Source organism: Lipotes vexillifer, unplaced genomic scaffold, assembly GCF_000442215.2.
Source record: "Lipotes vexillifer unplaced genomic scaffold, Lipotes_vexillifer_v1.1 scaffold105, whole genome shotgun sequence".
NCBI classification, from domain to species: domain Eukaryota; kingdom Metazoa; phylum Chordata; class Mammalia; order Artiodactyla; family Lipotidae; genus Lipotes; species Lipotes vexillifer.
In genome coordinates this window covers 818,644-844,755 of record NW_006778881.1, presented here as the reverse complement: position 1 = coordinate 844,755, position 26,112 = coordinate 818,644, and the positions used below count along the sequence as shown (strand labels likewise).

At 37.8% G+C, this 26,112-nt stretch overlaps 1 protein-coding gene across 1 annotated transcript in view; it reads left to right on the top strand.

Annotated features, from left to right (window-relative positions):
- The window catches only part of UBXN4 (UBX domain protein 4), a 32,267-nt gene extending 6,279 nt beyond the window's left edge, over nt 1–25,988 (top strand). Inside the window, exons 2-13 of the mRNA XM_007452023.1 lie at nt 2,151–2,253; nt 4,782–4,810; nt 5,472–5,590; nt 6,228–6,402; nt 10,542–10,635; nt 13,744–13,798; nt 14,556–14,720; nt 15,872–15,999; nt 20,190–20,292; nt 22,383–22,514; nt 23,966–24,168; nt 25,850–25,988. Coding sequence (XP_007452085.1) covers nt 2,151–2,253; nt 4,782–4,810; nt 5,472–5,590; nt 6,228–6,402; nt 10,542–10,635; nt 13,744–13,798; nt 14,556–14,720; nt 15,872–15,999; nt 20,190–20,292; nt 22,383–22,514; nt 23,966–24,168; nt 25,850–25,988 — 1,445 coding nt within the window. The remainder of the gene's footprint in view (nt 1–2,150; nt 2,254–4,781; nt 4,811–5,471; nt 5,591–6,227; nt 6,403–10,541; nt 10,636–13,743; nt 13,799–14,555; nt 14,721–15,871; nt 16,000–20,189; nt 20,293–22,382; nt 22,515–23,965; nt 24,169–25,849) is intronic.
- Nucleotides 25,989–26,112: the final 124 nt, after the last annotated feature.

Sequence of the window (26,112 nt, the reverse complement as noted above, 5' to 3'; positions counted from 1 at the left end):
ATATATATATATTTATTTATTTATTTATTTATTTATTATTATTATTATTATTTTTAAATTTTTTGGGCTGTGCCACACAGCATGCGGGATATTAGTTCCCCTACCAGGGATCGAACCTGCACCCGCTGCACTGGAAGCACAGAGTCTTAACCACTGGACTGCTGGGGAAGTCCCTGGATATATTTTGGAGATACCGTCAGTTGAAGGCAAGAATAACTAAACTTTTTGGCCTGAGAACTGAAAGGATGGTGTTACCCATTAACAGATAACTGAAATGGGGAAGGCTAAGGGTGGATTAAATTGGGGAAGGCGGGAAACACACATGGGAAGAAAGCGGCTTACGAAAGAGTAGGTAGGTATAGAAAGATCTCATTTTTGTAAAGCAAAAAATGTGACCTGAAGCCTTTTTTTTTGTTTGTTTGTTTTTGTTTTTGTTTTTTTTTGGCGATACGCGGGCCTCTCACTGTTGTGGCCTCTCTCGTTGCGGAGCACAGGCTCCGGACGCGCAGGCCCAGCGGCCACGGCTCACGGGCCCAGCCGCTCCGCGGCATGTGGGATCTTCCCGAACCGGGGCACGAACCCATGTCCCCTGCATCGGCAGGCGGACTCTCAACCACTGCGCCACCAGGGAAGCCCCCTGAAGCCTTTTTAAGCATAAATTGGCAAAGGTTGCTCACCTTTGAAACAGCACTTAGCTCTGCTAACCTCAGAAATATTTTTCAGTGACTTAACTCAGGTAAATTTCCCTTTGCCCACCAATAAGTGGTTATGCCAAAATCTGGATATTACAAGTCTAAAATGGAAATAATCTCTTGATAGATACAACTTTTAAAACATTTTATCCCTGAGGTATGGCATACAGTATATTAAATGAAATATATTTAGTGAACAACTAGATGAATTTTTATAGATGAATACACTTGTGTAACTGTCATTCAGATAAGATATAAACATTTCCTATCATATGATATTACTTATATGTGGAATCTGAAAAACAAATGATGCAAATGAACTTACTTACAAAATAGAAACAGATTCACAGAGAATGAATTTATGGTTACCAGTGGGGAACTGGGGGGTAGGGATAGATTGGGAGTTTGGGATTGACATGTACACACTACTGTATTTAAAATGGATAACCAACAAGGACCTATGGTATAGCGCAGGGAACTCTGCTCAATATTCTTTAATAATCTAAATGGGAAAAGAATTTGAAAAAGAATAGATCCATGTATATGTTTCACTGAATCACTTTGCTGTAGACCTGAAAATAACATTGTTAATCAACTATGCTGTAATATAAAATAAAAATTTTTTTAAAAAGATATAAATATTTCCAAGACCCCAGAGCCTCCTTCATCCTCCTTCCCAATGAATAGTAGCTCTACCAAAGTAGCCACCATGCTGAATTCTGTCAGCATAGTTTTGGATCAGTGTAACTTTTATAATTAGTATGCCTATAACAAAAGACAGGTCCAAAACTGCAGACAGGATTGCACCTGCTTCTGTCTACCTTGGAGGAATTCTGGAAGATAAGTGGGGTGTGTGTGGAGGACATTGAACTCAACAGAAAGATGCTGCATAAAGGAAAAGTATTGTACATTTATTTTCTAAAATCATATGTAGAAAAGCCAAAGTAGTCATATTTCTGCCCATGACTTCTAATTATTATGATAATATTTGCATCATAATTCGGATGTCTTCGTTTAGAAAACACTTTGTATAATCTAAATAGCAGTATTTTGTTTTGCATTTTTTTTTTTTTTTTTTTTTTGCGGTACACGGGCCTCTCACTGTCGTGGCCTCTCCTGTTGCGCACAGGCTCCAGACGCGCAGGCTCAGCGGCCATGGCGCGTGGGCCCAGCCGCTCCGCGGTATGTGGGATCTTCCCAGACCAGGGCACAAACCCGTGTCCCCTGCATTGGCAGGCGGACTCTCAACCACTGCGCCACCAAGGAAGCCCTCATTACTTTTTATTAATGTTAACAATGCATATAAGTCACACTTTTCATTTATGGAAAATTCAGTTTTCAGATTTGGTGGAAAATATTATTCGTGAGATTACATTTTATTTGAAGTTCCAGATTTCCAGGGAAAAGAATCAGCAGATACTGGCCTTATGTTTTAAGAATGCTTAAAATGTTTTACAGGTGATGATGAGCAGTCTACACAGATGGCTGCAAGTTGGGAAGATGAGAAAGTGACAGAAGCATCTTCAAACAGTTTTGTTGCTATTAAAATCGATACCAAAAGGTTTGCTTATGTTTTAATCTTGTAATTAAAAAATTTTTTAACCATTGTCTTTGGTTGTGATTTATGGTGATACTCTTAGACTATAAGAATGTTGATTTTTGTCTAAGACATTTTAAGGACTTAAATTCTGATTGCCATTTTTCAAGTCCATCATTATATCATACTGAAAAATTTATGAATTCTTGGTCTACCAAGTAGCTATGTGACATGCACCAGTAATGCAAAGGGACTGTGGTCCTGAAATATCTCTGAAAGGTTGACCACTCTTTTGGATCCTATTTTTGAAAATGGAACCATTTTATTCAATAAGAATAAGGACATTTATAGGTCCATTGTGCGAACTGATAACCACAAGTCTGTTTTATTTGTTAATACATCCCTCTTCGCCCCGTTAAATTTTTGGGGGGGCGGGGATAGAGAATTTCAGATGCACACAAAAGTGCTTGAGTAGTGTAATGAACCCCCTTGTACTGTCAACTACTTTGACAGTTATCAACTCATGGTCAGTCTTGTTCATCTATTCCATCACCCACTTCAACTCATCCCATATAATTTTGAAATAAATCTCAGTCATCATATCACTTCATCTATAAATATTTTGGTATGTCTCTGAAAGATAAGGATTCTTAATTTTTTTAACATAACTAATACTTCAAAATCTAATCTAATTTCTTAACTTGAAATATCTACTCAGTGTTCAAATTTTCAGTTCTCTCATCAGTCATGGTTTTTATTAATTTAATTTATTACCGTTTTGGTTCAGGATCCATTAAGGTCCACGCATTGTGATGCATTGATCTTTTTCAAGTCTCTTTTACTCTGTAGGCTTCGCCTCTATGTCTCTCTCTTTGTCTTTTTCTTTGCAGTTTATTTTTTTGGGAAACGAGGTCATTCGTTATGTAGTTTCCTACGGTATGGGTTTTGTTCATTGCAGTTCTGTTAGTGTCATTTAGTTTATTACTCTGTCCTCTATTTTCTGTAAATTGACAGTTGGATTCAGGTTAGGTTTTTCCCCCTTAAGACTACTTCATAGATGGTGGTAAGTCTTCCATTCTTCCATTAGAGGGTACATAATGCTCTGTTGTTTCTCTTTATGTTAGCAGCAGCCATCAATGATAAATGCCTGGAAACATTAATTGATTAGCAGTTTTAAAGTGGTAGTTCTGTCCTTTTGATATTGGTAATATCAAAATGAAAATTACTGTCAAGATTAAAATATTCAGAAATTTACCTATAAGTCTGTGAACTTTTTATTTAAAAATTTTCTTTATTAACAAAACATCACAAAGCAAATCATAGTATAGTCTGCCTCACAACAGCAGCAGTTACTGAACTATATATTTATTGAGCTGTAATTGTTTTTTTAAAAGAGTCTACTGTGTCATTGATATTGTTCATTATCTTCCAAAAGCACCTTTTAGAGTCAGTAATGGCAGGAGGAATGTAGAGGTTTATTGGGAATGTGGAAGAAATGAGAATTTCAGAATTGTTGAGATTTATATACAGACTGATATATCCAGTATTTTTAAAAACAAATTTCTCTTAGCAGATGCAGGGATACCTGTGTATAGTGATGGTTGATATTTGTTTCATTATGGACAGTCTACTAATAGAATCTAGTGTGTATTTTAAATTATGAAAAGTAAATTTTATTTATAATAATAACAAAGCTACCTAATATTCTAGGAACATGTTAGTTTATGTTATGTCCTGCATTGAAAATAGATTGGAAATGCATCAAAAGTTTACAGTGGTTATTTCTGAAAAGGTAGGATTCTTGGTAATTTTTTTCTTTATACTTTTGTATTTTTAGATGTTTTTATGATAATCATGCCTTATATTCAGAGAAAATGAAGCAAATTTCTGGTTCTTAGAAGCATTAATTTGTTTCTTGGAATTACTCCTCTACATTGATCAGTGTCTTTTATGCATATTGTAGTGTAAAGTCTCTCTGCCATCCCTGTCCCTGACCACCCAGTTCTCTTCTCTGGAGGCAACCAAATCAAGAAAATATATTTTTTTTCCTCCCCTTTTTTACAAAAATGGTAGTAGTTTGACATACTTTTTATACCTTTCTCCTTTTTGTAATTGCATGATTCATCAGTTTTTATTGGTGGAGATTTAGGTTTTTTTGAATCCTTTGTTATTATAAAGTATTATCACTTGCACAAGTAAGTCACAGGTATTAATATCTTCTTATTACAAGTTAAGATACTGTATTCAGAAATACTTGCTGCTGAGGAAGCCACATGGGGCAGATGCTAAGTTGATTTTTAGGTGCCAGATCTGGCCACCAGTTTGTGGGTTGCAAGAACAAGTGCTCTTTAATCTGAAAATTATAAAACAAACCAAAAAAGGTCTGTGAGATAAGGATTATGTTTTTCCCCTTTCAGTTGATGGCTATGAAAGGAACTGATAGTTTAAGAAAAATACTTGTAATTGCTACAGTAAATTTTTATAAAAACAACTCAATATTTGGGAAATACTTGTATTCATCTAGTGATTTTCTGTTTGATTTTGTTTTACAGTGAAGCCTGCCTACAATTTTCACAGATCTGTATCCTTTCCATGAAGAATTGGTTTTATATATATTTTGCTTGAGGAGTTACCTTTCTTTTGGTTGATTCATGACAGTTAGAAATTACTCATTTTTATTTAGGAACTCATGCATTCTTGTTTCTGGAAACTTTATATTACTAAATGTCCTTTGAGACAGTAAGTACCTTGTAGCAAATGGAATTGTGGGGAGTTTGTTGGGTTTTTTTTTTTTTTTTTTCTTGCCTGCACCATGCAGCATGCAGGATCCTAGTTCCATGACCTGCTTCCTGCAGTGGGAGTGCAGAGTCTTAACCAGTGGACCGCCAGGGAAGTCCCCTTGGGGAGTTTTTATAAATTGTGAATAGCTGGAGAGCAATATGATGCAGTTTGGTTGGAATGTTAGAAGTAGCTAGCAAGAGGTAAGATAGATGTAAAAGTTATGATAGAGGGGAATGTAGTGGATGTTTTCCACTTATATATGTGATATAGATAAATCATAATTCACATATCACATGCACTACAGGCATAGTGATAGGGTAGTTGAAATTATTTTGTGAACATGTTAGCTGATTATATTGTGAAATTCACAAAGATGATTTCTTTTGCTTTGTTATCAATAGTGTTTCATAAAATTATTCTCTTGTTTCCCATGAATTGTTAGACTTAATTAAACTGTACAGATCCTGTAGTGTGTGTTCCATCCAGTTTCTTTATTGGAGACAGTGGAATTCCCTTGGAAGTAATAGCAGGAAGTATTCCTGCAGACGAACTTGTTACCAGAATCCACAAAGTCCGGCAGGTGAGAAGGAACAGAATTGTTCTTTGTATAAACGTGGGTAAATGGTATGTCAGGAACTTGACGTTGGAATATTTTTGGAGCCACTGAATATTCAGGAACTAACCATGCTATTAAAAGGTAGTAAATACTGTCTGGACTGGTTTTGAAAATAACATTATGCAGTTCGAGGTGCCTATACCTAATGCATGAGTGATTTCTTATTCTCCCTTCCCTTTTTCTCCCTCAGCCAGCTACATAATGCAATCACTATTCTTTTGTTGCAAAAGGGAGTTGCTGTCACATTAAAGTCCCTAACAGTATATTGCTTGACTTGTTTTAAGGACCTTACTCAATTTCTCACTTGCATCCACTTTGGGCAAATGGCTAATATAGCTTGTAACTTTTTTCCTTGAATTCTAATTGTAAGAAAAATCAAGTGTGCTTTAAATATCTTTTTATGCTCTTGTCACCTTGCAGTTAAATTCCATAATGTGATTATGTCATATTTAGGATTATACATTTTAGGTTGATTTACTTGGAAAGTTTAGTACTTCCCCCTTCTGTGGAGTACAAATTGACTTGCTCATGTTTTTGGTCTCATATACCATGGTAAACTTAGATTCGTATGTAATTAAATTCCAATGTTTTTTCTCCCTAGATGCACTCATTAAAAGGTGAAATATCAGTGGCAGATAGTGGCCAGTCAGAAAGTTCAGTCTCTACTCCATCCACCTCATTTGAACATAACAACACTTCTGAAAACTGTCAGTCCAGAAACGTAGAGCTCTGTGAGACACCACCCACTTCTGATACAAAGTCAGATTCTGCAACAGGTAATTTTTAATATACCCTTTTGGGTACACTAAACACTCCACTATAAAGGCCGTGGATTAATATCCTAAAAAATAAGAATACTGTATTTTCCCCCTTCATGTTCATTTAACTTAAAATTTAATATGTTTGTCATTTAGTGGCAGAAGGGGATAAAGTCAGTGACTGTCCTTCAAACCCAAATAGGCAACAGTCCAGAACAGCTGATAGTAGTAATTTCTACTACTGTGCTATGGTTCAGGGACTGTCATTATGATACTCATATGAGTTTTGTAAATCTCTTCTCAGCCAGAGGATATCGAAAGGACCAAGTGAACTGATGTGTTTGAAATTGTTTTCATAATATAAAATACTGTACACTTTTAAAATTAGAATTAAAAGTTAATTGTAAAATAGAGCATGTAGCAGTAGGAGGTGTGACTGCAGAGGGGTTGATAGAAAAGGCAGAGGAGAAATTTTATACTGTATATTAGGGATCATGCACAGTCAGAGTTGTTCTGTGTAATATAGCTTTGTATTAGGCAATGTAGGGTAAGGTAAGTTAAGAAGTTAGAATATTAGTATCCTAAAAGGTGATTGTGCTCCAGCATCCTGGATAGATAATCATCAAGCCTCTATTTGAATACAGTTAATGACAGGAAGCTCAGTACCTTGCTAGGAAGCCTATTCTATTGTCAAAGCCCTAGTTTTTAGAAAAGTTCTTCCTTTATTGAACTGAAATTTGATGCTCTGTAATTTCCCATTAACTTGAGTGCTTTAGTGCTACTTAAAGAGTTACACATGACACTCTGGATTCTGTTATATTCCCACAAAGAGTGTTGATGTTTTTGTTTTAGTAGGCAATTAATTTGGTTAGACTCAAACTGTTAGACTCTGTCTTATCCGAGGTGAGTAGCAACTCTAATCTTAGTTCTTTGTAGCTTTTTTTTTTTTTAGCTTCATTATGGAAAATTTCAAACATATACAGAAGTAGAGAAAATAGTTTAAGAAATCCCATCCCATGAACCCATTGCTTATCTTCCAACTTTTTTTTTTTTGCGGGGGGGCGGCGCTGCACCCCGTGCCTTGTAGGATCTTAGTTCCCTGACCAGGGATCAAACCACGCCCCCTACAGTGGAAGTGCGGAGTCTTAACCACTGGGCCGCCAGACAAGTCCCCCAACTATTTTTGATTCATGGCTAATATTGTTTCATCTATGCCCCCTTTCCTTGTCTCCTTGCCATTTATTATTTAGAACACACTTAGGCATTATATCATTTCATCTTTAAAAATGTCGGTACCGGGAATTTCCTGGTGGTCCAGTGGTTAGTAGTCCACGCTGTCACTGCCTAGGGCCCGAGTTCAATCCCTGGTCAGGGAACTAAAAATCCCATAAGCCACACGGCACAGCAAAAACAAAACAAAACAAAAAATGTTGGTATCTAAAAGATAAGCACTTTAAAAAAATAACCACAATACCATTATCCCTTATGAAACCTAGAAAGTTTACAGTAATTCCTTTTTATCATTAATTATCTAGGCAATATTTACATTACACTAAGTTTTTCAGTTTGTTTGAGTTGGAGTCCAATATATCATTTTTTAAAAATTAATTTATCTTTTAAATTTTGGCTGTGTTGGATCTTCGTTGCTGCGCACGGGCTTTCTCTAGTTGCGGCGAGCGGGGGCTGCTCTGTTGCGGTGCGCGGGCTTCTCATTGCGGTGGCTTCTCTTGTTGCAGAGCATATGCTCTAGGCACGTGGGCTTCAGTAGTTGTGGCGCGGGCTCAGTAGGTATGGCTCCCAGGTTCTAGAGCGCAGGCTCAGTAGTTGTGTCACATGGACTTAGTTGCTCCACGACACGTGGGATCTTCCCAGACCAGGGCTTGAACCCGCATCCCCTGCATTGGCAGGTGGATTCCTAACCACTGCACCACCAGGAAAGCCCTCCAGTTGTCTTCTTAAACCTAAAGACAGAACGTCCTCTGGTAAATTTTTACTGTTTTTGGATTTTTTTTTTTAAATACATTTATTTATTTTTGGCCGCGTTGGGTCTTCGTTGCTGCGCGCGGGCTTTTCTCTAGCTGTGGTGAGCGGGCGCTACTCTTCGTTGCGGTGCGCAGGCTTCTGATTGCATTGCAGTGGCCTCTCTCGTTGCAGAGCACAGGCTCTAGGCACGCAGGCTTTCACTAGTTGTGGCTTGCGGGCTCTAGAGCACAGGTTCAGTAGTTGTGGTGCACGGGCTTAGTTGCTCCATGGCCTGTGGGATCTTCTTGGACCAGGTATCGAACCTGTGTCCCCTGCATTGGCAGGCAGATTCCTAACCACTGTGCCACCAGGGAAGTCCCTGTGTTTGGATTTTTATCAGTTGCTTTAGCTTATGGCCATCCATTTTTGTTTATGAGTCATAGATCCACCTAAGTTACACACAGCACTTTTTTTTTCAGCTTGTCCACAAATTATCTTCAGAAGTTTTCTTAAATTTTTTTTCTGATATCAAGATATAAATGTCAGGCTTCCCTGGTGGCGCAGTGGTTGAGAGTCCGCCTGCCGATGCAGGGGACACGAGTTTGTGCCCCGGGTGGGAGGATTCCACGTGCCGTGGAGTGGCTGGACCCCTGAGCCATGGCCGCTGAGCCTGCGCGTCCAGAGCCTGTGCTCTGAAACAGGAGAGGCCACAACAGTGAGAGGCCCGCGTACTGCAAAAAAAAAAAAAAAAAAGATACAGATGTCCTTGGCATTCATTTTATTTACTAAAGAAAAGTGATTCATTTCCTACTGAACACACACTGGCTGCCGGGGTTACCACTTCTTATCCAAGGGTTTCTTTCAGTGATATGCTGGTAAATATTTAACAAAAGTTTGTTTTTTGGGGGGAGATAAAAAGCCCTTATTTGTAGTGTTTGCTAATTTCCGAAGTGTAAATATTCCTACTATGGCTGATTTCAAGTTATATAGGTGATGCACTAAATGCAGAGGTAAGAAGAGATGTGTACCTTTGGTTCTGCTTAATAATTCTGATATTTCTACTACTGCTGTAATAACTGAAGCACTTACTATGTGCTAGTCCTAGTAAAAGTCTCAGCGTTTTACTTCTATTAACACATACTTCTCATGACATTTCTATGAGGTTACTATCCCCATTTTATGGAAGAGGTACAGTGAGAGTAAGTAACTTACTAAAGTGACAGAACAGGATTCAACCCAGACTCTGTTGCTCCGCAGTCCATGCTCTTCCAAGGATCAAAAAGGTAAAGAAGAATTAAGTTGATGGTGAGTGGTAAGTAAGGAAATAGCAGAGGTTCTGAAAGGGAGTACCAGACTATAGTTATCCTCTACAGCAGGCCAGGACAAAATTCTGTCCTTCAGGAGATCCTTAAAAGAATACTAGTGTAGATGTAAAAAGCTTTTCTAAGGAATCATTGTGGTGTGCAGAAGCAGATCCCTTGGGTCATCATAAGTCTAGAGTGATACTCAGTATCAAACTTTGCCTCTAGAATTCCCCCCCCCCCCCCTTTTTTTTTTTTTTTTGACTGTGATGCACAGCATGCCGGATCGTAGTTCGCCGATCAGGTATCAAACCTGTGCCGCCTGCAGTGGAAGTGCAGAGTCCTAACCACTGGACAGCCAGAGAAGTCCCTGGAGCTTCACTATTGAATACCATAACCGCAGCCACACGTGGCAATTTTAATTAAAATTAAATACAATTAAAAATCCAGTCTCTCACCTGCACTGGCCTTATTACCAGTGCTGAGTAGCCACTTGTCCCTGACTGGTGGCTACCCTATGGGATACCAAAGATATTGGACCATGCTTCTTTAGAGTAGAGCCTACCCCTGGCCAGGCATGCTTAGTCTACTTTTGTTATATCTCTCACTGCCAGATTAATATTTCATGTTTTATCTCAGTGGCTTTCAGCTGGGTAGCTGCCTTATTTCCCATTTATATACTTTTGTATCCAGATCCAAACGTAAGAATTATCACTAGTAATAGCTCATTTCTTATCTCCTACTCCATTCTTAGGGAAAAAATGTATTGTTTAAGAAACAAGATTGTTAACAGACGTTGTAACCCAAAAGATATATACCTTTTTAAAAATTGGCATTGAATGCAATATTCTTCTTATTTCTTTTCTTTCTTTTTTTTTTTTTTTAATAATTAAGGAGGAGAAATTTCAGGCCAGGCCACTGTGTCTCAAGAGCCTGGTGGATGTTCAAATCAGAGACTTACAGAGGAGCTCACCATCAGAGTGGAAAGGTTTGGTCTTGATTTTAGAAATAGTATTTTGTTAGAAAGACAGTGGTTTTCAGTTATTTCATTGATTTGAATAAGAGCTAAAATTACACAAATGAAATTTCAGAATTCTAGGTTGAAGTTTTTTATTACCTGACTAACTTATTTGTATCCATAAAAACTACATTCTAGAAGTAAAAACTTGTGTATCTCTGAAGTCATCGGTCAGCTTTAGGTCTGATAATTTTAAGAATCCCTTTTTCACTAGTATTTTGGTATTTGTGTTTCCATCTGTTACTTCTGCTTTTATCTCTCTGTCATAGGATAAGTTCCAGATGGGCAAGAACTTCATCTAATTTTATGACTATGTACTGAGCCTGGGTTCTGCATAAGTGGGTGTCTATTAAGTGTCATGTGTTATTAGTTGGTCTCATAATCAAATTTCTGACTTCTTGTGGTTTCTAGTTTAGTATTTTTAATTTTGTAGTGATTATCAAATCGTAGTCTTATACTATGATTCTTAAAAGATAACTGAGTTAATGGTGAATGGATAAGCAGGAATATTTTAAAATCTTGACTTAAAAATCATTCAGTGTAATATGGAAGTTAAGAAAAATTACTTAGACTTGATATTTTCTTGTTCACATAGATGTTATGGGGAACCAGAGTTCAAAATGATTGCTGACATTGGGTATTTGGGTTAGCTCATGACTCAGTGAAAATGCGCTTCATTTTAGCAAAACCTAGATTCTGATTGTCCTTTATGGGAGTTGGGGCAGGGCCAGAATCTGGAGGTGCAAAGCAGGGTAGATCTCTCACAGCAGTGAGAAATGGTGTGTGTCTGGAAGAAGAGCAGTAGGGAACCAGAGTCCTAGGGGCTCATCCTCTTCTGTTTCTTTCTGCTTTGCTAACACCAAGCCCACCACTGTGCACCCTTACTTGCATCACCCTGGGATCCTGGGGTAAAGTGAAAATGAAAAATCAGGAAAAGATTTCGAGAGTTGGGGGGAATGTAAAGAAACATGGCAGGTAGCCCTTTATTGTGGGGTGAGATCAAGTGCTATTTAATTCCTGTGGGAAAGGGGAGCTTCTGTTATTTCTTAATAGTCCTTTTTTTTTTTTTTTTTGGCTGTGCCACATGGCTTGTGGGATCTTAGTTCCCCAACCAGGGATCAAACCCAGGCCCTTGGCAATGAGAGCTCAGAGTCCTAACCATTAGACAGCCAGGGAATTCCCCCCAATAGTTTCCATTCTTATGTAAAGGGGTGTCTGCTTGTGTCTGCCTGACGGTTCTGCAAATAGAATATAATATGCCATTTTTAATTTAAAAATAATTATATGTACACATATTGGTGTATATGTGTCATATAGTATAATGAGTCCAAAAAAGATATTTTAAGACATGCACCAAAGTGCTTATACTAGTATCTATGAAATTGGAATTCGAGATTTTTTTCTTTGCTTTGTTCTGGGGTTGCCAAGTTTTCTTCATTGAGCATTATTACTTTTATAGTTAGCCTGTCAGGACAGAGTGGGTCTACAGCTGTTTGAGATTTCTTAAATTGAAAAAAACTATATATAAAGCACTCTTAGAAGATACATATACACAAAATTTGTTAAGCTTTTAAAAAGGGATACTAATGTTGAGATTAGATAAAATGTTGACAAGCTCTGAATAACTAAACAGTTTTCATTGGGACGTAACTATTAGCTGCTTAGACAGCATTTCAAAAATCCGGGTCATATGATCATATAATTAAAATCGTGTAAGCACTTCAAATTGTTGCTTGTTACTGTATAGCTATATTGACTGTGTATTGACTGTACCACAATTTATTTATCCATTCTACTGTTGATGGATATTTGCATTATTTTCAGTTTGGGTCAGTTAAGAATAGAATTGCTATGAACATTCTTTTATTACATGTCTTGGTGAACATATTTTTTGGGTGTATTTTCAGGAGTCTGAATTTCTGGGTCATAGATACTGGCTGAACAGTTTTCCAGAGTGGTTATACCAATTCATAACTTCCGTCAGCAGTAAGATATCTCATGGGTCCTTTTTTTAACCCTAATGTGTTACAATTAATTTCTCTTACAATTTTTTTTGATGTACAGATTGCTTCACATTTGGTTAGTGGAACCTCTTCATCCTGGGCCTTATGTCCTTTTGACATCCTTTTTGTAAAAAAGAAATCTGTAGACATTTTGCTAAATTTTTCCTCTGGTGTTGCTGCGTACTAGCGCATCATTCATTTTTCTCACTGTGTGCACCTAAACTTCATCATCTCTTTGGGGTTCTAAACCATCATTCTGTGAGCGTTCCTTGATTTCTGGCACAAGTTGTTCAGCTGAGTTTTAACAAATATATATACCTGTGTAACCCAAATCCCTCTGAGAGAAAGTGCCATTAGTTTTTAAGAATTGAGATACAATTCACATACCATAAAATTCAAAGTGTATGCAATTCTGTGGGTTTTTATATATTCACAAGGTTGTGCAGCCATTACCACTGTCTGCTTTCAGAATCATTAGTTTTTAATTGCTGAGTTTCTCACAGTTCAGAATCAGTTTTGGAATTACTGGATTTTATAAATGTTAGCCTTCAGCTTTTTGCTTTTATTTTTTAACAGTTTTGTGCCATAATACTGTTTACGTCTTTGTAAGAAGTAAAGCATTTGTAAGTCATTGATTTATACATATGTATTTGAAGATGCATATTTTCAAATAAATATTCAGGGAATTCCCTGGCAGTCCAGTGGTTGGGACTCCGAGCTCTCACTGCCAAGGCCCCAGGTTCAATCCCTGGTCGGGGAACTAAGATCCCACAAGCCACATGGCGCAGCCAAAACAAAAAAAATCAAGATCTGATAAATTGGGAGGAATGGGAGCTAATATTAAGTAGGAGGTAAGGCACTTAGAGCTGGAGTGAGGCTTCTGATGGTCCCACTGACTCCTCATGGATTTCCCTAGGGGCAGGGACTAGGTAGGTAGGTTGTTGCTTTGCCTTCAGGAGCTTTTTTGTCTGTCTCCACATTTCCCCCAGTTTTTAGCTAAAGAAATCTTCTAAATGTAATTTATATTAATATGATGTATCTCAGTTAATGTATTTTTTAAACTTTTAAAATACAGACTAACCAAGAAACTTGAAGAAAGGAGAGAAGAGAAAAGGAAAGAGGAAGAACAGGTAAAGTGCACGTGCCTGGCATTGTTTTCCTCTTCCCGTAAGTGAGGGAACATTTGATTCCCTATTCAGTTTGGCAAACCTGGCATGGCTTCCTGGTTATATAGTTCAGTGTTGCAGCAGAGCGAGGGGAATTATCTGTCTTCTGTAGTGAGGTCATAGTGTACACTTTTTTGTGTTGTTTTTATAAATTGCTAGGAATAGGTTGGACCATCTTTTCTTCCTCTGCAATGAATCCTTTACGCTAAGAATAAAGGGACTTGAACTAAAATTGGTTTGATGCAGTTCATAGTTTTAGTTCCTTTTTGTGAAAAAGAAATGCGTAGATATTTTGCTGAATTTTTCCTTTGGTGTTGCTGCATTCTAGTGCACCGTTTGTTTTTCTCACCTTGTGCACCTGAACTGCATCATCTCTTTGGGGTTCTAATATACGAAGGTTATCAGGTCTTCAAGCTAAATAAATGACTACCATGTTGTCCTTAGAGGACACCTCAGAAACCAAAGACCTGTAATTTTTTTTTTCAAATGACACTGACCACATCATAATCTTAACAGAACCACTGGCAAAGACTTATAAATTGATAGACATTTGACCATTAACCCATGCTGTTAATACATTCTAGACCCCTAGATTTTGTGAAGTTGTTCTGTTCCTTTAGCTCTACCGTACAACCGGCTTTCCCTGCATACAAAATAATACTAAGGGAAGATTATTAAATTTTGTTTTTGGCTCATAAAACTTACTTTTTCTTTAATTCAGAGAGAGATTAAGAAGGAAATTGAGAGGAGGAAAACTGGAAAAGAAATGTTGGATTATAAAAGAAAGCAAGAAGAAGAATTAACAAAAAGAATGTTAGAGGAAAGAAACAGAGAAAAGGCAGAAGATAGGGCAGCTCGAGAGCGTATAAAACAGCAGATTGCACTGGTGAGTATTAAGTTTATTTTTAATGCTTGACTCTAGAACATTAGTGAAATTGTTTTTTCATGCACAATGGTTTTGGTTTACTACCAGACAGGGCACACGAAAATAGTAGAGTTTAGGGACTCAGAGCATACCAATTCTGTCTTCTTTTCCTAGAAATTGTGTATTGAATTAAAATACAGTTAAGATTAAAATTGAGATGAGTTTTTGGAAGTAGTTTTTCTCAGTGTTAGATTATGAATTTTATCAGTAGTGAAAAGGTAGTTTTCAAAGATTCCCTAGGAAAGAAGCTAAGAATTTGCAATGTCACAGGCTCCGCTAGTCATAAGCATTCTTTTTTTAGGACATTCAAAGGATTTAGACACATCAAGCTTTAGGATGGTTTTGCAACAATTGCTTTTATTTATTTATTTATTTTTAATTAATTTATTTTTGGCTGCATTGGGTCTTTGTTGCTGTGCGCAGGCTTTCTCTAGTTGCAAAGAGTGGGAGCTGCTCTTTGTTGCAGCGTGCATGCTTCTTGTTGCAGCGGCTTCTCTTGTTTGCAGCACAGATTGGGTCTTTGTTGCTGTGCGCAGGCTTTCTCTAGTTGCAAAGAGTGGGAGCTGCTCTTTGTTGCAGCGTGCATGCTTCTTGTTGCAGCGGCTTCTCTTGTTGTGCAGCACAGGCTCTAGGCGCACAGGCTTCAGTAGTTGTGCGCGTGGGCTCAGTTGCTCCGTGGCATGTGGGATCTTCCCGGACCAGGGATCGAACCCATGTCCCCTGAATTGGCAGGTGGATTCTTAACCACTGCGCCACCAGGGAAGTCCCAACAATTGCTTTTAGAATTAAGCAGTTGTAATACATATTACACCCTACTTAATATTGTTTGTTTATTTATTCATTCAGTAAATATTTATTGGTTATCTGTTATGTGCCAGATCTTGTTCCAGGCTTTAGAGAGAGAGTAGTGACCAAAGTCATGTCCTTGTTTGTTTACTAATAACCCTGGTCCCTGAAAGTTGATAAAACTGAAAAATACCAGAATCAGAGTGATGAAGTTCATGTATGGCCTTAAGGAATTTCATGCATATTTATGTTCCTTATGTTTGGAAATGTGTAACTAGATCTTTCTGGCAGTGAAATATAATTAGTATCTAACAACTGTTTTAAAGGACCGTGCAGAGAGAGCTGCTCGTTTTGCAAAGACAAAGGAAGAAGTAGAAGCTGCTAAAGCTGCTGCCCTGCTGGCCAGACAGGCAGAAATGGGAGTCAAGAGAGACTCTTCCACAAAAGAAAGAAGGTACTTTATTTCCTGCTAAAATGTATGTGTATACATGGCAGCTGAGGAGAAAAGCAGTTGTGGGCTGCTTTTTAACACTGATGTGTTCTGTGGATGAATAACTAGTTCTACAAGAACATATTGATCAGTTTGGCAGCTGCCAGTGGTATTTGTCATTGAATGTGAATGTACAACATCATGGTACTAAATACATGATGTTTAAAAGAAGGCTGAAGAATTCTGTTTTCAAAAGACAGAAAGCACATACATCAGAATGATTACAGTGATTATCTCGTGTGTACTGGAATTCTTTACTTGTTAGAATATCAAGTCAAACAGGATTAAGCAAAAGAGGGAATCCATTGGCTCTGCAGCTGGGAGTTACAGTGATAGAATTGGTTAGGCATCACCAGATCCAGGGATCTGAAGGATATTATTAGGATTTTTTCTCTCTCCTTTTAATCTCTAGGTTTCTGTCTTAGCTTTATTCTCAGAGAAACTCTTTAGATAGTGTCAGGAGAGCCTAGGGCCTCCTGGCACCTTCCAGGATCTTGAGCTTCTGATCCTAGAGAGGAAAGACTAATCCTTTTTATCATTCACTGAAAATTCTGATTGGCCCTGCTTGGGTCATGTGGCCACCTTAATACCAATCACTATGTCCACTTGTATAGGCCAGCTGGTTGGGGTAGTAGACATGCCCACCCCTGTGCTGAAGGAGATAAGGAAATATTACTGATAATCATACCCGAATGAATGAATGAATTGGAGGGATAAGGCAGTTCCCAAAACAAAAATGTGTTGCAAAGACAAAAATTCAGATTTCCAGTACATACTGCTAGTAGGATTACCGTAATGTTTGTCTTGTTCTTTGTACTTTTCTGTATTTTCTATATTAGAAGATTAACAAGTGGGATTTCCCTGGTGGTGCAGTGGTTAAGAATCCGCCTGCCAATACAGGGGACATGGGTTCGAGCCCTGGTCTGGGAAGATCCCACATGCTGCGGAGCAGCTAAGCCTGTGCGCCACAACTACTGAGCCTGTGCTCTAGAGCCCGCGAGCCACAACTACTGAGCCCGCATGCCACAACTACTGAAGCCTGTGCACCTAGAGCCCGTGCTCTGTAACAAGAGAAGCCACTGCAATGAGAAGCACGCGAACTGCAATGAAGAGTAGCCCCCACTCACTGCAACTAGAGAAAGCCCATACTCAGCAATGAAGACCCAACGCAGCCAAAAATAAATAAATAAAATAAATAAAAACTATTTTCCGAAAGTAATACTTAAGAATATATTTAACAGAAGTGTAAAACTTGTACACCGAAAACTAGAAAACATTATTGAAATAATTAAAGAAGACCTAACTAAATACGTGGAAAGATATTTTGTTTTCATAGATCAGAAGACTATATTGTTAACATGGCAGTAATCCCCAAGCTGGGTTACAGATGCAACACAGTCCCTATCAAAATTCCAGCTGTTTTTTTTTTTTTTTTTTGCCAAAATGTATGCAGGAATCTGATTCTAAAATTTATATGGAAATGCAAGGGACCCAGAATAGTCAAAACAATCTGGAAAAAGAACAAAGTTGGAGGACTCAAACTTTCAGATTTTAAAACTTCACTATGAAACTACGGTAACCAAGACAGTGTGGTATTGGCATAAGGATGGACGTATGGGTTGATGTATATAGGCATACCTCGTTTATTGTGCTAATGCTTTATTGCAGTTTTTTACAGATTGAAGTTTTGTGGCAACTCTGTGTTGTCAGTTGATAGTTAGCATTTTTAGCAATAAAATATTTTTTAATTAAGGCATGTACATGGTTTTTCTAGACATGCTACTGCACACTTATTAGACTGGAGTATAGTATAAACATAACTTACATGCACTGGGAAACCAAAAATTTCATGTGACTCGCTTTACTGTGATAATTGTGGTGGTGTGGAACCAAACCCACAATATCTCTGAGGTATGCCTGTAATAGGAATTGAGTCTCTAGAAATAAACCTTTGCGTTTATGATCAACTGATTTTTGAAAAGTTTACTAAGACCATTCAATGGGGAGAAAATGGTGTCTTCAACAGATGCTGCTTGGACAAGTGGATATCCATATGCAAAATAATAAATTTGGACCATTATCTCACACCATATGGATCATCTACCTAAGTGTGAAAGCTAAAAGTATAAACTCTTGGGAGAAAAAGAAATGAGGAAATCTTGTGATCTTGGAATAGGCAGTGGATTCTTAGACATGACACCAAAAGCACAAGTGACAAAAGAAAGCAACAGATAAGTTGGACTTCATCGAAATTAAAAACTTTTATGCTTCAAAGGATATCATCAGGATAGTGAAAAGACAACCCACAAAATTGGAGGGACTTCCCTGGTGGTCCAGTGGTTAAGACTCTGTGCTTCCCCTGCAGGGGGCACGGGTCTGATCCCTGGTCAGGGAACTAAGATCCTGCATGCCACACAGTGCGGCCAAAAAAAAAAAAATTGGAGAAAATATTTGCAAACCATATATCTGATAACGGACTTGTAACTGGAATATAAAAAGAAGTCAACAACAAAGAAGCAAACAACCCAATTTAAATATGGGGAAAGAATTTGAATAGATATTTTCTCGGAGAAGATATACAAATGATTAATAAGCACATGAAAAGATGCTCCACATTATTAGTCATTAGGAAAATCAAGTCAAAACCACACCTTCTAGGAAGGCTAAATTTAAAGTGACCACCAGGACTTCCCTCGCGGTTCAGTGATTGGGATTCCACGCTCTCAATGTAGGGGGCACAGGTTCAATCCCTGGTCAGGCAACTAAGACCCTGAATACCTCATGGCCGAAAAAAAATAAGTAAGTAAGTAACCGTCAAGTCTTGGCAAGGATGTGGAGAATTTGGAACCTTCCTACATTGCTGATGGGGTTATAAAATGGTACAACCACTTTGGAAAAACAACTTGGCAGTTCCTCAAAATGCTAAGCAATTCTACTCTTAAGTATATATCCAAGAGAGTTGAAAACAATGTCCACACAGAAACCTGTACATGAATATTCATAGCAGCATTCTTCATAATAGCATAAATGTGCTAATAACCAAAATGTCCATCAACTGAAGAGGGGATAAACAAAATATAGTATATAGCATACGATGGAATATTTTTCAGCAATAAAAAGGAAGGAAGTACTGACACTTGCTACAACTTGGATGAACCTGGAAAACACAATGCTACATGAAAAAAGCCAGTTACCAACAAGTCACATATCTTATGATTCTGTTATAGGAAGTGCCAGAAACAGACAAATCCACAAGGCAGAAAGTAGATGAGTGGTTGCCAGGGAAAGGGAGAGGGAGGAATGGGGACTGACTGCTAAAGGGCTTGGTTTCTTTTTGGGGTGATGAGAATGTTCTGGAATTAGATAGTAGTGATGGTTGCACAGCTCTGACTGTATTAAAAACCACTGAATTGTACATTTTAAAGGGTGAAATTTATCTCAAAAAAGCTGTTGTTAAAAATAATAAACAAGATTTGACTGTGAAAAAAGCCAATTTTCTTTTTATTTTCTCTAATTGGAGAAATATTTGACATACATTTCTCTATAAGTTTAAGGAATACAGCCTGATGGTTTGATTTACATATATTTTGAAATGATTACCATGGCGCGTTCAGCTAACATCCATCTTCTCATACACAGTTGGCCCTTGGACAGTGCAGGGTTGCAGTTGGCGTGCCACCCCCACGTAGTCAAAATTCCATGTATGACTCCATGTCCACGGTTCTGCATCCATGGATTCAGTCAACCGTGGATAGTGCAGTGCTGTAGTATGTGTTTATTGCAAAAAATCCACCTCTACGTGGACCCGTGCAGCTCAGACCCCTGTTGTTCATGGGCTAAATGGAGATACAATTAAAAAACCTCTTTTCTTACGATGAGAATTCTTAGGATTTACTCTCAACAGCTTTCCTATCTCTGTATAACATAACAGCAGTGTTAGCTGTAGTCGTCTTGTGTGTTACATCCCTAGTACTTATTTACCTTAAATTAGAATTTTATAGGTTTTGACCAACTTCCTCCAATCCTCCCTCCCCAATTCTCCATAAAAACCTGTTTTCATTACATATTACCACTTCCATTTTCTTAGTTTTAATGATATTGTTTGAGAATGTGTATAAGTAAAGATGCTGACTTAAATTTTCATTTTCTCATAGCAGTGTTGCGAGAATTCAATTCCGTCTTCCTGATGGTTCTTCCTTTACAAATCAGTTCCCTTCTGATGCTCCTCTAGAAGAAGCACGGCAGTTTGCTGCACAGGTAAATTTATGTCTTGAATTGTAATGAAGGTAGGTGAATGGGTTATTAGAATGTAGGAGGGGAAGTTTTCTAGGCAGGATTTGAAGAGTATGAATAAGTTATGACTTATCCCCAGGAGTGAGGCACAAGATGCCTCTGGGATGTTGTGGAGCTTCCGTCATGTATGAGTGCCATATGGGAACAGCATATCTGCTTGTTCTGTAAAAAGACGAATTTGCTACTATTGTAAAATAGACTCTGGAAACTTTTCTCAGTGCTTAGTACATTCAGTTGGAGGAATGAAAAGCAAGTGATTTTCCAAAAGTCTAATCTGAAGGAGTTGTCCTCTGTAAAAGATGCATTTTTTCTTAGTCCTCTCTCTGAATTTTCTGCAAGTTGCTTAGAATGCTTTGGGGCTGGCAGTTTTCCCACCATCTGCCAGTTGATCAAACCTAACAATCAGTAATCTTTATTTGGCAACAAGTATCTTCTTCAGGAATTTACTTCCAGAACGTGGCCTTATTCAAGATCTGAATGGTTGTGAAATTGACATCTTAGAAGAGAAGATATGAGTACTTTCCAGTTAGTTTTTATTCTCTGATTGATTACTTTTTCAAAATGAGGCATCAGATGTCCTTTAGGATCTAGGCTTATTACACGCACCGGTATTTGTTTTACATATCACTTCAAGATTAAAATTAGGATTCAGACTTTTCTGCTAGACCTCTTCTGCATTTAGTCTGCCATCTCACTTATAGGTCCCAAGAAGAGGATGCCTAAAAAGTTATATGCCTTCTTCCACTGGTGAGCTTGGCTAGACAGTATAAAAAGTTATTTTAATAACCCCTTTCCCCAAGCTTTGTAGTAGAATCAACTCCAGATAGCCTCTTTCATCCTTCTTTTGCCTTGGAGCCCCACTTAGGGCCTCCCCAAATGGGGTGCTTCTGCCACAGGTAAGTGAAGAGTGAATCACATGAGTAAAAAAGAAAGATCTTTAATTGCATCAGTCCTATTAGAACTTCATCTCAGTACAGTGACCTAATTTTGTGACCTTACGTTGAGGGAGAACAGTGAGAGAGGCAGTATGACGTAGAGTAAAAAATTACAAAAAACAGGGCTTCCCTGGTGGCGCAGTGGTTGAGAGTCTGCCTGCCAATGCAGGGGACACGGGTTCAAGCCCTGGTCTGGGAAGATCCCACATGCCATGGAGCAACTAGGCCCGTGAGCCACAACTGCTGAGCCTGCGCATCTGGAGCCTGTGCTCCGCAACAAGAGAGGCCGCAATAGTGAGAGGCCCGCGCACTGTGATGAAGAGTGGCCCCTGCTCGCCGCAACTAGAGAAAGCCCTCGCACAGAAACGAAGACGCAACACAGCCATAAATAAATAAATAAAATTTTTTAAAAAATTACAAAAAACAAATTAGACTCTTCCTTTGGAAGATTTTATAAATATAGGTGATTTAACATTGTGAAAGTGACTGTGATGCTTGCCCACTGTAAATTCCTGGACCTGGGATTATGTGTGTGGTATGGGTTGATTATGGACCATTTACTCTCTGAGATGAGGAGGCAAAGACTCCTGTCATATGTATAATATGAGGGGAATTCTGGTCTATTTCAGATTTTTAATACAAAATACCTACAATCCAAATGGGTATTTCTGAGATATTAATGTAAGTTTGCCAAAGGACAGTGAAAACTCTAATTGCAAACTGCAGTCATACTTGAGATATATAATTGTTCATTTTTATTTAGTGTATTTATATAGTCTTGGGAAACATATTCTTGCTATTTCGTGGTCTTTTTTTTTTTTGCAGTACGCGGGCCTCTCACTGTTGTGGCCTCTCGCATCGGCAGGCGGACTCTCAACCACTGCGCCACCAGGGAAGCCCTCATAGTCATTTTTGAGTTTTAAAAGCTTTTAAGTACTATTTGGATTTGATAGCCTTCAGCTATTTTTTGAAGCACAAAGTTTTTATAAATGTTTTTTGATTTTACATTTAAGTGAACTTTTAAAATTAAAGCAGTCATTTTGGATGCATATGAGTTTGTAATATCTTACTTTAAAAAGGCTCCACTGTAAGGTTTTAAAACTTATTGTTATGTTACAGACTGTTGGCAACACTTACGGTAATTTTTCATTAGCAACAATGTTTCCCAGGAGGGAATTTACCAAAGAAGATTATAAAAAGAAATTACTGGATTTGGAACTTGCCCCAAGTGCTTCAGTGGTACTGTTGCCAGTATGTATATGCATATATATTTTTTCTATTCTTATAGTCCTGTTTGTTCTGCTCTTGATCTTTTCTTATAATTAGAGGAAGGGAAGGTGAAAAGTGTACTGTGGGTAATTAAAATCCAAATTATCAAAAAATGTTGGATCAATTTATTGTTCCATTATCCTGGGCTTTATATTTGTATTGCTAGTGAGACACAATATAAATTTTCAACTTTTTCCCTCACCTATTTTCATGTACAAAAAATGACCAGTAGGAGAGGAAGAGAAATGTAGAATATCTGCCTAATCTACTGACTTGGTGTCATTTATTTATGTATGAGTATATGAGTACTGTTTACCAATTTTTTTAAAAACATTTTAATCTAAAAATAACATTCATTTTTAAACATATTAATCCCATCTGATCCTAATAATATTTTAATCTCTGATTTAAAAAAAGGCTCAGAACCTTAAATAATTTTGCCAAGGTGCCACCTTAAGTGCCAGAGCTAGGATGAGAGCTTGGGTCTTCCATAACTTGGTTAGTATATGGTAGTGCCCCCTAACCCACAGTTTCTCCTTCCATGCTTTCAGTTACTCGTGGCCACCTGCACTTTGAAAACATTACATGGAAAATTCCAGAAATAATTCATAAGTTTTATTCAATTGCGGGCCGTTGTGAGTAGTGTGATGAAATGGTGTGTTGTCCCATCTGGAACATGAATCATACCTTTGTCCAGCGTATCCATGCTCTGTATGTTACCTGCTCATTAGTCGCTTTCTGGCCCTCTTGGTTATCAGATAGACTGTCGAAATATTGCAGTGCTTGTGTTTAAGGAACCCTAATTTTACTTAATAATGGCTCCAAAGCTCAAGACTGATGATGCTGGCAATTTTGCTAGTCCCTTATTGTGCCTAATTTATAAATTAAACTTTATCACAGGTATGTATGTATAGGGAAAAAACGTAGTATATGTAGGGTTTGGTACTATCCATGGTTTCAGGCATCCACTGGGGGTCTTGGAAAGTATCCCCTGCAGGTAAGTGGGGGGACTACTGTAGTTTACCCAGATCTGAACTTTAGCCCCACACCTAAAACAGTCCTCCAGTAATCAGGATTAACTGTATTCATTGAGAACTGAAACCTTTCCCTTTTTAAAAATCATTAAGAAAGACTTTTTAAATCAAAATTGTTAATTTCATTACAAAAGTTTAGTTCTCTTCAAAATAATTGGTTCATTTCACTGAGAAACTACTTTCCAGTTTCTGTGTTGTGATTACTCCTTTAAAGAAAAAGAGCTCCAGGAGTTCCTAGAAGTTTACACACTTGAAAAACAGCAAAAGATGGCAATTTTACCTTCTTGCAGTAAACTAAAATCCACAGGACTTTTCCAGGTAAAAAAGTTTATCTGGAACCTTGAGTGTGATGTGGTTGGGCCGATGTCGCCTTTATCTAGGTTCTTTCTTAATTTTTAGGCAGGAAGACCAACTACATCCATGGTACATTCTTCCAGTGGCGACTTTTGGACATTCTTGGGGACAGTACTTTACCCATTCCTTGCCATCTGGAGATTGATTAGCAACTTCTTATTCAGTAATCCTCCTCCTGCACAGACCTCGGTGAGAGCAGCATCATTGGAATCCTCAAACCTTGCATCGTCTGGCAACTCAGAAAAAAGGTATTTGTTTGTATTTTCCCCATTTGCAGAATATGTTAGTAATGCCCAATGCCTTATTCAAAATGAAAAATTTTGTTATGGATACTTTGCCTTTTCTCTGTATAAGGGGGAAAACCCAACATGTTCTGGGAAGCTCAATACCTGCGTTTTCTCAGCCATCTTTCTAAAACCTATTCCATGGAAAGCAACTTCACTGCTACTGATTTTACTGTTTCATTTATTGAATTCTCTTTATCCCATAACAAAAGGCATATTTTTTTCAGGTCTAAACAGTAATATCTTTTCTTGTTACCCATGTTTTGTCTGACAAGATACTTCATTAATTTCTCACAGGCATCTTGTATGATTACTTTAGAGGGAACATTGTGCTGTAGATAATTTAACTGCCTCCTCTGGGTCATTCGGAGAAGGACCAAACTGGATGTTCACTTGAAAATAACTCTTCAGAGAGTTATCTTGGACTAGTTCCTTAACCAAGAGGCCTTACTTTTGTTGGAGATGGCCAAGGTTTGAATGGTAATACTGATAGACAACACTAATGATCTTAGCTCATACCTCTGTTAAAATTCTACATATTTGAAAGAGGTTTACAGGAAGTATTTTCTTAGAATTAGAGGTTATACCCCCTTCTAATAATTAATAGCACAATTTATTACAATATATACCTAGTATTGTTCAATACTTTATTGGGCCATGAATAGCAAATCCTCACACCAATCATATGTGGTAAGTAATGAAAATCCTTGCCTTTGTCTGCTGTAAGGAGATCCCTAATCTTGTGTCCTGTTGACTCTCTAGATGACAATTTATGTTAACATTGTGACTGGGCTGATGCAGCCTTTATCTTTATTTCTTTCTTAACTATTAAGCAGGAAGACAAGTACATTACTCAAGTGGGGACAGAGAAATTGTTCTCTAGTTTTTGAACAGCATTCAAACTAGGTCTTGTTAGGTCTGAATTTCAGAGCTCTTACTGAGCAATGAATGGAAGCATTTCATCCTGAATTACTGTCATATAGAAGAGCTTGCTGTGTGGGTTTCAAAAATTTATTTCAGGTAAGGGAAAAGGTCTTGGGTTGGGGCAATGGATGGGATGAATGTATATCCGAGCAGGTGAAGCTTCATGTTTCACCACTGGTTTTTGTTTTTCTCTCTCCCTTCCCCTCTAGTGTTGGAGAATGTATTAGTGTAAATTTCACCTGTTTCCTTTCCATTTTCAGATGAAGAACTGTTCGTTCTAAATTGTGCATACAGAAATAAATCACTCTTAAAGATTCTGAAAGGATTGAAAATTGCTAACTGACCATTTCTGTATATTAAGCTATGAGTGGAGTTTGGGATAGCCTCTAGGGTGTTGTGTAAGTTATAAATAAATATTTTAGTAGATACATCAGCTTGCATAAATAATAAAGGAAAGAGATTTAGTTGGCAAGTGGTCCCAGTCTTCTAAGACACAGTGAGTCACCAAGAAATACATGGACAACATGATGTGACTAGTTTGGCTTAGAGAACAGATGAAGTTACACCGCCAAAAATGTATAAAGTCTAGTACTGCATTAGTAGATGTAATGATCTCCATGGACTTTCCTTAAACTATACTAATGGCAGTTTAAAAGAAGTGGCTTTGTGTTACTGCTGTTTTCATTTTATATCTTCTTTTCTCCCTCTTTTGTTATATCAGGGAACCAGTCAGAAAACGAGTGCTGGAGAAACGGGGGGAAGACTTTAAAAAGGAGGGCAAGATATACAGATTGAGGACTCAAGACGATGGTGAAGATGAAAACAACACTTGGAATGGAAATTCTACTCAGCAGATGTAGTGTGACAAGTACAATATGTGCAGTAATCATTGTTTCTCTTATGATTTAATTCAACTAAAATTCTGCTGGAGAAGTGGGACTGCTTTATGTTTTCCAACTCATCTACAAAGTGTCTCTTCATTCC